This window comes from Pholis gunnellus (assembly GCF_910591455.1).
Source record: "Pholis gunnellus genome assembly, chromosome: 19".
In the NCBI taxonomy this organism is placed as follows: domain Eukaryota; kingdom Metazoa; phylum Chordata; class Actinopteri; order Perciformes; family Pholidae; genus Pholis; species Pholis gunnellus.
Window position 1 is genome coordinate 8,676,225 of NC_136546.1, and position 16,007 is coordinate 8,692,231.

At 40.6% G+C, this 16,007-nt stretch overlaps 3 protein-coding genes across 3 annotated transcripts; 1 reads left to right on the plus strand and 2 right to left on the minus strand.

Moving 5' to 3' along the window:
• Positions 1 to 138: 138 nt before the first annotated feature.
• chrm5b (cholinergic receptor, muscarinic 5b) lies at positions 139 to 1,729 on the plus strand (the record flags this gene model as incomplete). Its single annotated transcript, XM_079180420.1, has 1 exon — positions 139 to 1,729. Exon 1 carries the CDS (start codon positions 194 to 196, stop codon positions 1,727 to 1,729), a length of 1,536 nt encoding a protein of 511 aa, XP_079036546.1. The 5' UTR covers positions 139 to 193.
• Positions 1,730 to 5,143: 3,414 nt separating this feature from the next.
• Positions 5,144 to 8,412, minus strand: emc7b (ER membrane protein complex subunit 7b). The gene is made up of 5 exons (XM_079180424.1): positions 8,075 to 8,412; positions 7,062 to 7,181; positions 6,792 to 6,930; positions 6,344 to 6,424; positions 5,144 to 5,989 (listed from the first exon to the last, which is right to left on the minus strand). The coding sequence occupies exons 1-5, from the start codon at positions 8,311 to 8,313 to the stop codon at positions 5,840 to 5,842; spliced, it is 729 nt and encodes a 242-aa protein (XP_079036550.1). The 5' UTR covers positions 8,314 to 8,412; the 3' UTR covers positions 5,144 to 5,839.
• A 714-nt stretch (positions 8,413 to 9,126) lies between these two features.
• On the minus strand, positions 9,127 to 14,270 carry katnbl1 (katanin p80 subunit B-like 1). The gene is made up of 10 exons (XM_079180423.1): positions 14,149 to 14,270; positions 13,478 to 13,603; positions 13,296 to 13,333; positions 12,810 to 13,092; positions 12,545 to 12,660; positions 12,396 to 12,446; positions 11,906 to 11,995; positions 11,586 to 11,690; positions 10,803 to 10,896; positions 9,127 to 9,719 (listed from the first exon to the last, which is right to left on the minus strand). Exons 2-10 carry the CDS (start codon positions 13,484 to 13,486, stop codon positions 9,687 to 9,689), a joined length of 819 nt encoding a protein of 272 aa, XP_079036549.1. The 5' UTR covers positions 13,487 to 13,603; positions 14,149 to 14,270; the 3' UTR covers positions 9,127 to 9,686.
• Between the last annotated feature and the right edge of the window lie 1,737 nt (positions 14,271 to 16,007).

Sequence of the window (16,007 nt, forward strand, 5' to 3'; positions counted from 1 at the left end):
AAGAACAGTTTAAACAGTATAACTTATATAAATATATATATATTAAAATATATATATATACATTTATATATAGAGAGAGAGATTTTAAAAATAATAATTAATGTTTCTCTTTTTATTTCAGGAAAACTCTTAATGGAGCCACAAACCGCCACCTCTCTCTGACCCATCAACAGTAACACAGACAGATACCAACATGGAAGTAGACCCTTCAAACAGCACGTTTGCCAACACATCACATGTCCAGGAGACTCCCCACAACGTGTGGGAGGTTATTACCATCGCTACAGTGTCAGCCATCGTCAGCTTGATAACTATTGTTGGTAACGTGCTGGTGTTGCTGTCCTTCAAAGTCAACAGCCAGCTGAAGACTGTAAACAACTACTACCTACTGAGTCTGGCCTTCGCTGACCTCATCATCGGAGTGTTGTCAATGAACTTATACACTACATATATCCTGATGGGTTACTGGTCCTTGGGAAACCTTGCATGTGATCTCTGGCTAGCAGTGGATTATGTTGCCAGCAATGCTTCAGTTATGAACTTACTCGTCATCAGCTTCGACAGGTACTTCTCCATCACAAGGCCGCTAACTTACAGGGCTAAGAGGACTCCAAAGAGAGCTGCCATCATGATTGGCCTCGCATGGATGGTGTCTTTTGTCCTTTGGGCGCCACCCATTCTGTGCTGGCAATACTTTGTAGGAGAGAGAAAAGTGGCTTCCAACCGGTGCGAGATCCAGTTTTTAACAGAGCCTGTGATCACATTTGGTACAGCCATTGCTGCGTTCTACATCCCTGTCTCTGTTATGACCATCCTCTACTGTAGGATCTACAAGGAGACGCAGAGACGCACCAAAGATTTGGCAGAGCTCCAAGGCCTGGCTACGGAAAATGTTCTAGAAGGGACTAAACCACAGAAAACTATCATTAATTCTTGCTTTCATTTCACCAGAGAGAGGAGAGACCGGAGTCAGGCCTCCTGGTCCTCATCTAACCAAAGCAATGCCACTAAAACTACTACCAGATCAGATGAGGCATGGGTGAAAGCAGATCAGGTCACTTCCTTTAACAGCTACTCCTCGTCCGAAGAGGAGGAGCAGCATGTTTCAATAGAAACCCCACAGGGATCTTTCAAAGAGCAAGGTAGTGGGCAAAGTAATAAGAATGGACAAGTGGGTGATTACGCAGAAGATCTGTACTTTTCCACTCCTCAAAAGAAGAGCAGTAAAAAACGCCTCTCTTATAAATTCAAACCGGGCTCTAGCTCAAAGGGTAAAAACGGCAAACCAATGACTGCCCCGCCCTGCCTGCCTAAAGCAGAAGAGCCCACCAAAAACGCCTCGCCGTCCTCCTCCACCACCTCCAAACCCATCGACCCCGTCCTGAAGAACCAGATCACCAAGAGGAAGAGGATGGTGCTTGTGAAGGAGAAGAAGGCGGCCCAGACTCTCAGCGCCATCCTGCTGGCTTTCATCCTCACATGGACGCCCTACAACATCATGGTGCTCATCTCCACTTTCTGTGACAGTTGCATCCCCGTGTCCCTGTGGCACCTGGGCTACTGGCTGTGCTACGTCAACAGCACCATCAACCCCATGTGCTACGCGCTCTGCAACAAGACCTTTCAGAAGACCTTCCGCATGCTTCTGCTCTGCCAGTGGAGGAGGAGGAGGAGAGGGGATGACAAGCTGTACTGGGGCGGACCAAATGTCAACAATAAAATGACTTGATGTGGCAAAATGCTATTATAGAACTGATTTATTGCTTTTGCCCACATGTGATGATTTTCTTGATGTATGCTGGTCATCTTCAGCATGAAGTGCTGCATGGGATTTTTGTGTTAAAAGTACATGTCGGTGGAAAATGAGCTGAGCCTGGTGCAGCACTTAAACTGCTGTTCCAGGTTATTACAGAAAAGAAACCTCACAAAGGTGGCGACAAATTCTCACAATGGTTAGAAAATGGCCTCAAATGATGTCACTCGGGTCAGCAATCGGGTGCTGAAAACTACAAGTTTGGAAATGAAAATAATCTGGGGGTGTGCAGTTAGAAAGAAGTGAGCTTACCAGACCTCTGTGGCTCGCCCCTGATCTAAGCTGCAGACTAGCGGCTCCAGGCTACATTAGCTGCTACTAGGATAAAACACCAAAAAACAGTCAGTGGTTACGTTGCATTGTGGGTAATGTAGGCACCAGGTTACATTAGAAGAAGAAGAAGTAGAATGTGTGGAATAAAAAAGTTGATATCTCTGGTTCTGCTGCATCCATTTTAGAAACTGTCCATCATGAGTCCAACAATGTCATAGCAGTGCCGCGCTAAATCGGTGGAGTACTCCTTTAATACAACACTCACATGCCAATATGTACGTTGAAAGAGTTATTGGTATGCTGTCCTCCTCTCCATCGTGGCAAAAAAGTAATCTCTTCCTCATGACTCAAATGTAAAAAATATTAGCATGTTCATAGATTCTGTCTTTTTTTACGAGAGAGGAGTGTTTTAAACAGGTAATTTAACTTTTTTGTGCAAAAATCATAACTGAAACAAATCATTATTCAATTTGTCTGGAGGGGTCCTTAAAAATCAGTCAAAGCTAATATGAGGATTCTGCTGCCTTTTTTTTCAAGGATTTTAACTCCTCCCACCCTGTGTGGCTTTTTTTCAGCCTTTTTATGCTACATCATCACATTTTCAGCATTTTCTGTGAGCGTTTAATAATGACGCGGATGGGTTTAGGTTGTTGTTACCTGACAGCTCGGTGCGTGTCAAACGGGCGCTTAAAGGTGCCTTGTGCGGCGGTAACAGACACAGAGGGGCGCGACAAAGCGTTGGTATTTGTTGCCTGGAAATGAGAACAGACTAACCAACTTCACCAGAGCCATGTCAGCACATTTCTAATATAGTCTACATCTACATGCTGAGATTATAAAACCCCGGCTTGATTTAGCTAACTCTGGCAGACTGCTGAAGCCTTATACTAACTTTATTCACTATGAAGGAGTCACTTCTCAACAAATGTGGAAAGGAGGAATTACTAACAACATGCTTTTGACGTACATGAGCATTTTTGTGTGAGCATGTGGATAAAAACACTGAACCAGTCATACGGTATAATCCTCCTTTATTCTATTGCTCACTTGCACTGTATATAAAGGACATATTGTAGGCATACACATTTCAAAGTAATCTATAGTATAATAAAAATATTTCACTGATTCTGTTGGATTCTACACCTCTCAAACGGTAAAAGTAAATTGCTTAGTGTATGTCAGTGTTTAGTGAATGTTTTAGTTTTCTATCTTGGCTCTTGAAATCGATGTTTGATCTTGTGTCCAAGGGCTAATCTGTACATTTCTGTGCATTTAAAGCTGCATTAGTGTCACGGTGGTAACATGACAAAAGAGATTGTTTATGGATCACACCTTTATTCCTGTCACTTTTCATATTACTGCAACAACAACAAAACACATGGGACACATGGTATTTAAACATAATGAAGCATGACTACCAACATGTCTATCTAATAGATGAGTGATGCTGTTGTAAATTATTGCACTTCTTTGTCTTTTAATGATGTAATGTCAAATGTTATCTCCTTAAACTCTGTGCCTTTTGTTCTGCTCAGAGGCAAAAGAGCTTTGTGAACGCATTTTTGCTCATTGTCCGTCTGTGCAGTCATGTGAAAGTGAGTCTGTGTGTACTGATTTGAACAGTGAAATACAAACTCACAAGGCAGAATTATACTTTTGTCAGCATGAATAATTTCAACATCATGTGTTGAATCTGATGTGATTTGTTTTTTATTTGTAAATGGTTTAGCCGATCATTACCCACTCAAACAGTTGGGTAATGAAAGTAACGTGCCATGGATGACGTGCACAACTATGACTGTTGCTGAGTGCAGAACAGAGCTCAGAGCTCCCGTCAGATGTAATGCTACTTCAGTCTTCATTATTAAAGGATAAGTCTGGTGATATTCTAGAGTTTTCTTATTGTCAACAAAAACTGTGAAAAGACCAAAAAGCGACAGCAAATCAATCCCACAAACAAGCTGTGTAGCCAAAACTTGATGTGTTTTCCTCTGTCATATACCACCATTGTTCAAAACGTCTTGAATAAACTTCTTGAATAAACCACACAGGTTCCTTCATCATAATGAACACGGGCACAGCAGCTTGTTTTGAGTCAACCCCACATACACCGTGAATGTTAACCTGCACACCGAACCCACAGTTGAATATAGTCCCCAATGAGGAAACTATTTTCTCATGTTTGAGTAGTAAAAACAGTCAGTATATATTCATGATGTTTATTTTAAAGATCTATATGTTCATGTATCGAGTGGGCTTGGAGCTGAGAAATATAACATGTTGAAAAAACGTTAGTCTTATTTTGGGATTTGTTGACGATATGAACTATAATTGCCAGCATTATTGCTTAAAGCAGTGGTACCCGACCTTTCTGGATCGCTACCCCTTAAAGGAAAAGTATGTCGCATTTAGTAGGATTAACTGAATGTAATACAACTGTGTTTTAAGAATTGTGTTTTCATGAGCTCAGAATGAGCCCTAAATATCTGAATAGGGAGTGGGTACTCTTCACGGAGTCCGCAATGTTGCGCCACCATTTAAAATCCTATGCACTGTCCCTTTAAAATCATCCCCTCATCACAGGTGAAGGCCTTAATGGGCTTGACGGAGATCTGTTAAATTAGATCTAATCAGCTGACTTCTGCCTGGTTTATTTGTTTTACGTTTTTGGGATGTGCCTGCTCTACTCTACTCTACTTGTTTCACTGAGGACATCATTTTCGAGCAGTACTCAGATTGTTTGATTTAAAGGATTTGTAGAGGCCTGAAGAAGTTAAACATTTTTCTTATCCCTTTAATAACCTTATAAGACTACGTTCTCTTAATCTAGGGGCCCTGTAACAGGCCTCAACCCTCAGCTTGGGAACCATCATCTTAAAGCATCAAAGTATATTATTTTAGCCATTATAGTAAAAGAAAAAAATCCCAATTTAATGTCAATTTACTAGCATTTTCTTGAGATTTCAACCATATAACCGGGTCTTCATCAGCAAATGGAGTTAGCTTAGTTGTAATTATGATTAAATGACATATGTAGTGAGAACATTTATCACAAACACATTTTATTATTACTTTATTATGGACTTTATCATCCGCTTTATTAAAAGTAAGTAAAGTTACACTCTAGAGATCTTGAAGCAACCACACAGCCCTTTCTTCCTTTTAACTGCCAATCATTACCGTTGTAATTTACAGTATGTGAATCCTGGTCATACAGTACACACAATGATTGAGGAAAAAAAAAAATGAGAAGACCCATGTGTTCACTCTCAAAATAAATAAAATGGAAATAAAAACACAGTTGTTATATACCATTGCAATTTATTCATCTAGGCTTTTAAATAAGAATTTATCAGTCTTAAAATTCAATTAATCTTCATTCACAGTCATATTACTGAAATTGAAAAGAAAAGAAAAAAATCTCTGTATATATGTTCTCTTTTAGGTAGTGGAATTAGCAGCAGTGGAAGAATGCACACCGGAGGGTTAGCACAGAAAAGATGGATGCGTAGAAGAGCCACAGGAAGAAAGTATAGAGCAAATTAAGGGTAACAGCTGTTGCAGGGTTTAAGAAATTTCTATCAGTGCAGTAAGAACGTTTCCAATAGCATATTAGAAATCAAGATGTGCTTAAAACATCTAATAATAATAAAGAAAACTGTACAATAGACCCAGGGGAAATGACACTTAAAAATCTTGCTTCCATGGCATAACTCGAGCTTCCTTAGGCAGATTGAAGGGACGCGTACAGTACTACCTCCTCTTGACGGCCGGCCTGGTGCCCTTGCTGCTGCTGCCTGCCTTGCTGGAGCCCTTGGAGCCGGAGAAGAGCTTGGTCATGAGCTCAGAGACGTCTGGAAGCTCGGGGTTGGGGTTCAGCATGTTCATGGACTGCTCCATTTCCTGTAAAGACGGCAGTGAAATGAAAACGGCTGTAGATGACAAAGTGGGACCGACTCTGGAAAAATCCTCACCGATTTCCAAAAAATAAACAATGTCACTGTCATTTTTGACCATTACGATACACTCACACTTCAAGTCGAGGCCAGGACAGGGTATCATGAATTCAATACAAGTGTTCCTTTGACTACTGACATTATAAACGCTATTCTGTCATGAACTTGCACTGTCTTGTGACAATTAACACATCCTCATTAAACTGATCTGAATGCATCCAATACAATTCAGCATGATGATAAACTCCATGCATACACACTATTTTTGTAATAACACCTGAGGCTATAATGGAATCTATACCTTTCTCATTTCTGGGTCATTGGTGTTGACCACCTTGGGCAATAGAACAATGATCAGCAGGGGCAGAACCATCATCATGACCTGCAGGAGCAACAAAGACAACACAATTAAACAAGACACCCAGAAGCACAATAACTATCTTTAACACTTGTAGTAAATATAGAGAAAAGATGAGCATGTCTAATAAGGACAATCAAGTCTGGGCAACAGCAACTGCACATGCTAGGCCCAGTTGGGTTTGAATAACTTTTGAGGACCATCTTGCTTGTGCAAAAGCAGTTCACTTTCCTTTCCGGGTACTGCAAACCACATGGCAAGGTAAGGCAAGGTAATGATATGCACTGCGCAGAAAACAATAACACGTTTTTTGTCCGTGCTTCTCTGCATTTTGCTCACCCAAATGACATATTCAGCAAGTTCAGTGCAATATAATCAGTTAGTTTTTTACCATTGGGTTCATGAGGAAGTCTGTCCAGCCCCAGGTTTCTCTCTTCATGAAGTAGGTGTGAGGGCCATTAGCCCTGACCTGAAGAGGATATGGCTGGCGAATTACCTCTGAAGTCTTGATGTAGTTCACAAGACGTGCCCTGTGAAATGACACGCGGTTACTAGTGGGTTAGCGATGCCTCCAAAACAGTACGCTGAAAGTTATGCAATGCGGATCAATGTGAGACATTTGTGTATGCCCTTTTTTTTTGTTTCCTCGGAATAGGCTTACCTCATTTTGCCCTTGGATGTGATATCAACACGTACTGGCTCAAATCTATAGTTAGGGGTGACAATTTCCACAACGTAGGACCCTGAAGGGACGTCATTCACAGCGAAACTTCCATCAGTTCTGTAACAACAATAGGATTTTTTTTTTAAGACTGCACATGTATTCAGTTCAGAGAGGTGTTGATTTGACTTTATTGACATGTTCGACACTGTCGTATGTGGAGCTATTGATTTCGATTGCATTATATTGTGGAGCGTGTCTTTAGTCAAGCCTATTTATATCAATTATAGGATAAGATTGGTGTACTTAATAAACTAGCAACTGATTGTGTTTATCTATGTTAACATTTGAGGAAATGGGACCAGCCATCTCCCAAATTCCTTCCAAGTACCTCTCAAGTGGAATACATTTATATGGTTAACCCATTATATTTGGAATCTGCTGTTTATTAACTTACAACATGGCAGATATACACAACCATTTCACAGTAACCTTAAAGGAACCGACTGCTTAGGAACAGTCCAACTGCTTCAATTCTCTGACAAATCCATACCACATAACGTTACTACAGATAGTTGGATACAACTGACCGCAGTAAATCCTTATGTTTTGCGGGGAGCCTTTGTTTTAATACACCACAGTACTACCTATATATCAGTGCTTTTAGACTGCAACAACAACAGGCACATCTCTTGAGGCCAAGGGTTGTTGTGTTCACAGCTAACGTTCGTTACCATGAGACCGAGAGGCCTGGCTGAGCTCATAGTGAAAACAACAACTAAGTTCAGTGACAGGTATGTAAACATGAAATAACCGTGTTGTTGTCCCGGTTGGCACGAGTCACATTCACAGCTATTAAGCTGTAAATTAGTTTGGAACATGCCAACCGGTACGACAGCTGCTGCCGTGCGGTTAGCATCAGTGGCACGTCAGGCTAGCTGGCCATGCTAATGCTACCTATCCTCGCTAACAGGCTAGCCAGCTAGCTAGGTACAACGGCGGCTGTTTCTTACCTTACAAATCCCACGTACTCTTCACCTTCCACGAGGATTCTTGCCGTGGAGACCCAGTCTTGTGTTTTCACCCCCGGAACTATTGCTCTTCCCTCGATCTTGAACCGATCTCCGTTCGGCTGGTTCGATAACGTTACACCTGCGCCAGGCCCTGTTTCGATATCAGTGAAACACCACGCTACGACGACCGCAGCCTGCACGAAAACCCATAACAGCGGTATTCTTTCCCTATAAATCATATTGTCTGTCTTTATCAAGTTAAAATGAGGTCTAACTATGTCCGTCAATGTGTGTTCAAGAGCAGTTTGGAGAAGGACCGGAAGACTGAGCACATCAGCTGTGGCTGCGGAGGATGACGTCACATTGAAAAAAAACTTTATTGTACAACTAAACAGTCACATTAAATTGGTCTGATGTACTTTTTCCTGTGGAAATTTATTATAAACACAATTTAAAGCTGTCAGTTAGAGATACACTAACATGTTTAGTATTTTGTAATGTAATCTTAAAAATAGATATACTTTATTTATCCCGCAAGGGAAAATTTGTTCGCTACAGCAGCAAAAAATAGGCTAAGAATACTATAGTATATATACACTATACTACGAACATACTAAGCACAGTTGCATCTAAAAAGGTATATTCTTTTACTCCTATAATTCAATCTGCCTTTAGTTGTGTCCTTTTTTTCTTCCTATTTTCTTTAATGACTTGGTCTTCCATTATTTAAACGATAAGACACGTTTGTTTTGCCAAACAGAAATGGAAACCAATTTGATTAATAAAGTTATAAAAAAAGGAAGTGCACTAATCAGAACCAGAGCCTGTTTACATGGCTTTGGCACTAACCACAAACAGCTGAAAAACTAGTTTAGCCACTATGAATGACTTATTCAGCAATTAAGCAAGATCAGAAGAGAACAGGAAAGTATGTTCACTTACACACACACGTTAATTTGTTATTCTTAGTGTACCTTTTAATATATACACACACACACACACACACACACAATAAAACTAATATAAAAGAATACTGATTTTTATCAAATTTATTTAAAAGAAGATTAAAAGAATCACTTGTTTTTACAATTGATGTTATACAGTCAAACGTCATATGAAGAGGCAAAGTGAAAACAAGAGGAGTTCTAATAACTTAAGACTGTTGCAGATTCAAGTTCATGATTCCAGAGAACCCAGGCGCAAAAAACATTAAACCAGCCGAGCATTCATTACTTCCACAAGTGCATTTGCATTCCATGGCAAAGAGTGATGTAGTGAGAGACAAAGAGCGTGGCACTTCATAGAGCGAAGTTACAACCAGTCTCATGGAGGTCCACTAAATATGCCCCTTCACAAGGTCCACTTCAATGTGAAGCAGTCATTGGCTGTGTGTTTTTTGGCAGACAGGCTCTCTCCGCCCCGCCGTGAGAGTCTCCACCTCTAACCGAGGGAGTTGTCTGGATTGTGAAGTTCAGTCCCCAGTAAAGGGGGGGGGGTGTGTGTGTAAGTGGCCGAATGAACCAGTCCATTTCTCTGGCGTCATTATCTGTTGAAAACACAGCCATGATCCGGCAGTAGTGGTCACATCCTCAGGGAGCTGCATTGACAAGCGTCAGGGCAGCTGCGATAGATAAGACTTGATGGCCTGCAACATGAAGAGGAGATAACACGTAAGCTGTTGTAACAGCCAGTGGAACAGTACTCTGCACACATTACACTAATCTTTGTTTTACATTGTATCAACTGTTAAAACCATCCAGGAGTTCCCCATTACAAACGTGACAACATACTGGATTACTTATTCATAAAACACTGACTTTAAAAATGTGTCGTTGATTTGGCTTTCTGCAACCAATACTTAAAACTTACAATCATTAATTCCTGTTAAAAAACATCATATGAAATGTCATGAGGAAGCAGGAAGTGAAGATGGAAACAAATGAACCACAAAACAAATTCAACTCATAAAAATGCTAGTCAGCTTATGGTGAACATAGGTTTGTTTTGTTTTTTCTAGGATGGGAGTGGTTGACTGTGTCCACCCAAAATCAACAGAGGGTGGAAACAAACAGAAGGAGCTTGTGACAAGCACTTTTTATGAAACCTTCAAACAAGTAACCCAGACAAAGCACATTGTACTTAACATCTGTTCACAGTGGAGCCTTTTATAATGCTGGATAGTTAAATGAGTAATGCTTCAGGGTTTAATTGTTATATTTAGTGAGTCAAATCTGAATCTGCAACGTTACCGCTAACATGTCTCCGTCACGTAAATGCAGTACTGAAATGTTCTCCATTAAAGTCGTAGTACACAGAAAGTAGCTTGCATATCTTTTAACTGCTTTGGGGGCCTTTTGTAAGTTATTCCAGAGTACAATGTATTAGAATAGTAACATATTTCGGTATCTTTCTTATCCAAACATATTAAATCTATAGCTGTTTGGGGCCACAGGCCCAGGGTGTCTACCTCAGTTAAGGGTAAAGTCTGTCTCTGGTGTTTTATCCTGAACCAGAGTGTTCCTAACCATGAGTAGTGGGAACTTGCAACTCTGTCATGGCAGCTGTATTGCTCAGGACCACAGGAAGCATCGGAGTGTTAAGTTGTTCGTATGAGTGGTTCTCTAGAAAGCTGCAACACCACAGGCCGAGCATTCAGGCCGTTATGAACAGGCGCTGCACTCGTCACAACAGAAATCCCTGGTACGTACCAACATGTCATACTTCTCACCTTTGCCAGTTCTCCCGTAGATCCTGGAACCAAACATAACCGGGCCCCTTCCTTCCACAAGTCCTTCAGCCTCTGCTTCATGACTTCAATATTCCTGCAATACACACACAAACATGACCATTGCAATATGTGGTGAGTGCACACAGAAGCCATAGTAAGTGACCTTAGTGATCTTTTTCAAAGTTCAAAGAGGAAAACACTGAAAACTTTGTTAATAAGTGCACAATGGTCCAATCACGAGGCTAATCGTGGTGGATGTGAATGCACCACTTTGGCGGCATTTTGAGTTTTCCTTTTCGGTCTTTGAAAAGACACAGCAATGTGTCAAGAGATGATTGTAAACTCATGTATTGCAGTAACACAAGATAGATGGCTAGAGAGATACTTTATTAATCCCGCAAAGGGAAATTTGTTTGCTACAGCATTACGATACACAACCAACGTGCACATCTGCCCGGAAACTATCCAAAGGTGAATGCTGAGGAAGATGAAAAGAGGCAACAGGTGGCACGGTGCAATATTGAGTCGGTGCAGTCAGTATTAGTAAAAGGTCAAATAATGACACGTAATATAAAAGTTCATGGAGGTAAATTATCTCCTCTTCAGTTTCTACTGTGCTGATTAGCAGCATTTCCAGTGACCTATTGTACATCAGTAGAACTGTTTTGTCATCGTCAAAGATTTGAATAGAGTCAAAACCTTGGATAAAGAAGCAGAGTTTAGAAATATGTAAATTGGTTGTGTCATGAAGTATTGGGTTGTATTTAAGCCGGCACTGCCCACCTGTCTTCCGAAGAACTGTCCCGCAGTCTTTTCTCATTCTTAGAAAGTTCTGGCCACCATTTCCTGATGACGGATTGAACCCAGTGTAAACCCACCATAATGTTCCTGTAACAAAAAGTTAGTCAAATCATAATGTTAAAACACATATCCGTTAAACTTCTCCAGGTCATAAGTCAAAGAGATTTCATTACTCATCCAAGAGGCTTCATCAGTTCTCACTTCAGTTTATTGGCGTGTCTCACCGGCTGAAGCATCTTGATTGAATAGAAAATTGTCTTCAAGACTAAAACAGTAAACACTTTTCGCTCAGCGACACTTACTCTTCATATTTACTGGCAAGAATCACTTTCACAAGGGGCATTAGGTCAACGCAGCAGCCAAGTGACAAACATGGTGCTTCAGTTTGAAGGCTGAAAAAAAATAAGAAAACTCAAGATTAAAGAAAGTGAGCAGATTGTCAGTAATGTAGGCAGGCACAGAAAAATACATTTATTTGTATTATAACAACATAATTAAAAAAAAAAACATGATTTAGATTATGTTGCTTGGATCTAAAACAACCGAATCCATTGAATCGAAAACAAGAAATTTGAGACGTGAACAACCGTGCTGCACATTTTTCCCTTCTGTCGGCCGTTCTATAGACTTTTAGATTCATCGAGAAAAGGTGGATTAATCAATAAAATACTTAGTTGCATCTATAATGATGCTACATGATCTTGTTTAATACAGGTCTGAACTATTGTGCATTCCAGTCATTACGGGTGAAGCTGAGTCATTTAAAAATGAACACGTGAAGATGAGACTCACTTATTTGTTAAGACAGGTAAGCAGTCAAGCAGCACCCCCGTGTCTTCAATTCTGCAAAAACCAACAAATGATTAAAGATGAAGCGCGTTATGCGATTGAGGAATTTACGAAAGTCTACAATAAGGCAGTATTAGCTGTCACTGATTTACCTTATTAAGTAGGCCACTAATTCACTGGCATTTCTTCGCCATAGCGTTTGGGCTACTTTTAGTCGGAGGTTCCTTCCAAAAAGGACGTGAGTCATGGCTTCATGGTCCTTTGATAGCTGTACGTAAAAGACAAACAATGCACAAAGGGAATTCAGTCTGCAAAAGTGTTGCAAATTGTGAGAACCCCAAGAAAGAATCAGTTCTATTGTTTTCTAGAGCAGAGCATCAGTTTTTTTTTTTTTTTTTATATATATACACATCTCACCTCAGTGAAGTCTCTGTACTTGGAGCTGGCCCCTGCCATCTTGGAGGCCTCTGCAGAGTTTACAGGGAGCCCGCAGTTGTCATTGTGGTGCACGGCCCGCACATCATCGGTGCACGTCAGCTCATTTTCTTTGTTGGCCATGCCGGGTTCACGGGCACGGCCTACATCTGATGTTTTGCGGTGCAGCTTTAAGCCCACCTCCACCAATGGACAACCTTTCCTCTTGCAAGAGGACACTCGCTTTGCTTTGCCTGGGCTCTGTACTCCGTAGTGGACTTGAAATCTGCAGAGAGCAAAGTCGTCATGGACCAGAGGCAAAGCTGTCATAGTTTCGAAAACCATTACATTCATAGCCACAAACATGGTGATAATGGTTAAGGAAAGGTGCCTTTAATGGTCCAGTGACTGAGAGGGAATATCTGTGGGACAGAGCGAGTGAGTGATCATATTTAAGATGAATCCCACAGGTGTGGATCAGAGACTCACCTTTCTTTATCTAATTCTTCCTTATTTATAATATCCACCTAAAACGAAAGGATAGGGGATGAAGCCACTACTACAATATCTACTTCTACAACACCACTGAACTGTACTTCACAGTCACAAGGATTTCAGAAACATTATTATATACACAATAAGACGTGGTATTTGCCCTCACATCTCCATACCTGCTTCATGTTCTTTTCAGGAGAAAAATGCAGGCAGGATTGCCGAAAGCCATATGGATTTATTCTGGTTGATCTTTAAGACTTCTCGTTGCCAGACATGCTTAGCAGCTTCCACAATACGAGACACTGTTGGATAAACAATTGTGGGGAAACAGAAGAGACAACTCAGGAGTTTCAAGAGGCAAAGTCACTTTGTGGCACAAACAGGTTGGCTTCCTTCAATTTAACATGCAGCAGTGTGATTCAAAAAGACTAAAAGCAGACGTTCAACGTAGATAAACAAAACAAAAACGCTATATTTGAGTTACAAAGGCGTTGGCTGCTGCGATACAAGCATTAACGTAAGTTAGGTGAGCAACAACAAACGTCACAAACCTTCCGTGTTCCTTAAAGTTTAAGTAGTGGGTTTTAAGTCTAATAAAGGAGAGCGTTTCCTTACGTCCATTAGCTGAAAGTTAGCTTATGCTGCTAGCTAGTTAGCCTGGAACTAGTAGTTAGCTTTAACAGTTAGCGTTTAGCTCAACTACCAAGGATACACGGAGACGTTGAAAGTAACGAGCTGGGCCGCTAGTGCGAGCTAGCTGGCTAGTTAGCCTTTCAACCCAGGGAACATATGGCTTCATAAACTGCAGTTTATGTCCACCATTTAAACAGTACGGTTTTAAACGAACCTGCTCATTTTGTTGAGACGCATTGGGTCTCCTCAGGTGTGTAAATCCAAAACGTGAACAACTGTTAAAACTCCAGAGCACTCTTTTCTGTGTAGGTCCCGCTAGCGTTTCAGAGTTGTATCATTCAAATGAATACACCGCCGGTGTGTGGGGATTGTGGGATAGATTTTGGCAAAGAAAAGCTGGATATTTAGCGACGACTGCTGGACATTACGAAACACGTTTTAAATCCAAGCGCGCCATGGCGCCACCCAGTGTCAGGAAGGCTGTAATGCAGAAAGGCATGCTACGTTTTCTCTCCCCTCCAGGTGTCAAACTATATTTTAATTCGTGAAGGCTGAGAAGTATTCACAGTACTAATACCACACTGTGAAAATACTCCACTACAAGTAAAAGTCCTGCATTCAAAGCCTTACAACAAAATGTTCTTAAAGTAGACTATCAAGGGGTGATAAATTATGTTTTGGGATCAATATGACTGCTCCATTAATGTTTCTCATAGACGTTACAGTAGTCGATCGTCAAAGTTATGCTAATTTTAACTATTACTGCTCATCCTACAGTTAATCAAAAAACATTCAAATTGAAAATTACCAACTTTGGAGGCACATGTTTTTCACTGGAAGGTATGAGGAATTGTAATCTGGCAATTATCTAGCACTGTTCAATAAATTTAAAGGAAAAAGTACAATATTTTCCTCTGAGATGTGATGCCGTCTCCACTCCGCCCTCACACATCTTGAAAATAACAACTTCGACATCACAATGTTGTTTGTTGATTTCGGCTCAGCAGTCATCATCAATCTCCCCCATGAGACTGATTGGTAAATCTTTGGGCTTGAGTGCCTCACTCTGGAACTGCTTATTAGACGTCCTCACAAACAGACCTGAGGCAGTTTCAGATTGGCAGCCACACCTCCTCCACTCCAGTGTTGACCGCCGGAGCCCCTCAGGGCTATGTGCTTAGCCCCCTGCTGTTCACGCTGAGTCCCACGACAGCTATTCCCAACAAGAAGAGAACTCTTTTGTGAAGTTTGCAGATGACAATTTTATTGGACGAAAGGAGGCAAAGAAACACAACCCTGTCTACATCAATGGAGCACAAACAATCTGATTCCTTCATGTGGCCTCTTGTGTCAGTGGATATCTCATATTCTTTAGTTCAACTTAATATGATCTTAGAAGAATTAAGATTTTAGAGCTGCAATGATTAGTTCATTAATCATTTTTGAGTGATTTTCTTTTTTCAGATTTGATTAGATAATCGAACCAGAAGTGCAAAAGGCAGTTTAGTGCAGAGTAATGTACATATGGTGGTAATGTACACTATGGTTAGAAGTAGATGAAGACACTAAGATACAGCAGCAGCAGTTATATTAGGCAGTGCAGGTACATACTGCACAAAAGGTTTTAGAATTTACCACGAATATGCTTCTTGTCTTTTACCTGTTTTTTTCTTTGTTTTCTTCTTTAAAAAACTCTTCAGAGATTAAACAAATATTTAAAAACTACGGTTTATTTTTACACTCCTGATTGACTTGCCCCTGAACGGCAGCAGAACATGTATGAAAGTTGAAAACATATATTGTCTGGACAGTATATATGACCTCCTGTTGAAATTTGTTTAGACCAAAACATTGTGTCAAATGAATATGAAATAAACCAGCAATAAGCCGGACAGTGTTGTGGAATAGAGAATTATAATGTTACATTAACATTTCGTTTTAAGTGAGCTCGAGCTTAACTGCCTTTTTACCTATACAACTGCATTCGCCTGTTTATTGTGATACGCACAGAATTTAGTTTCTGCTGTTGACAACGTCTTTCCGTGCAGATCATCCATATTTTTTGAGTCTCAC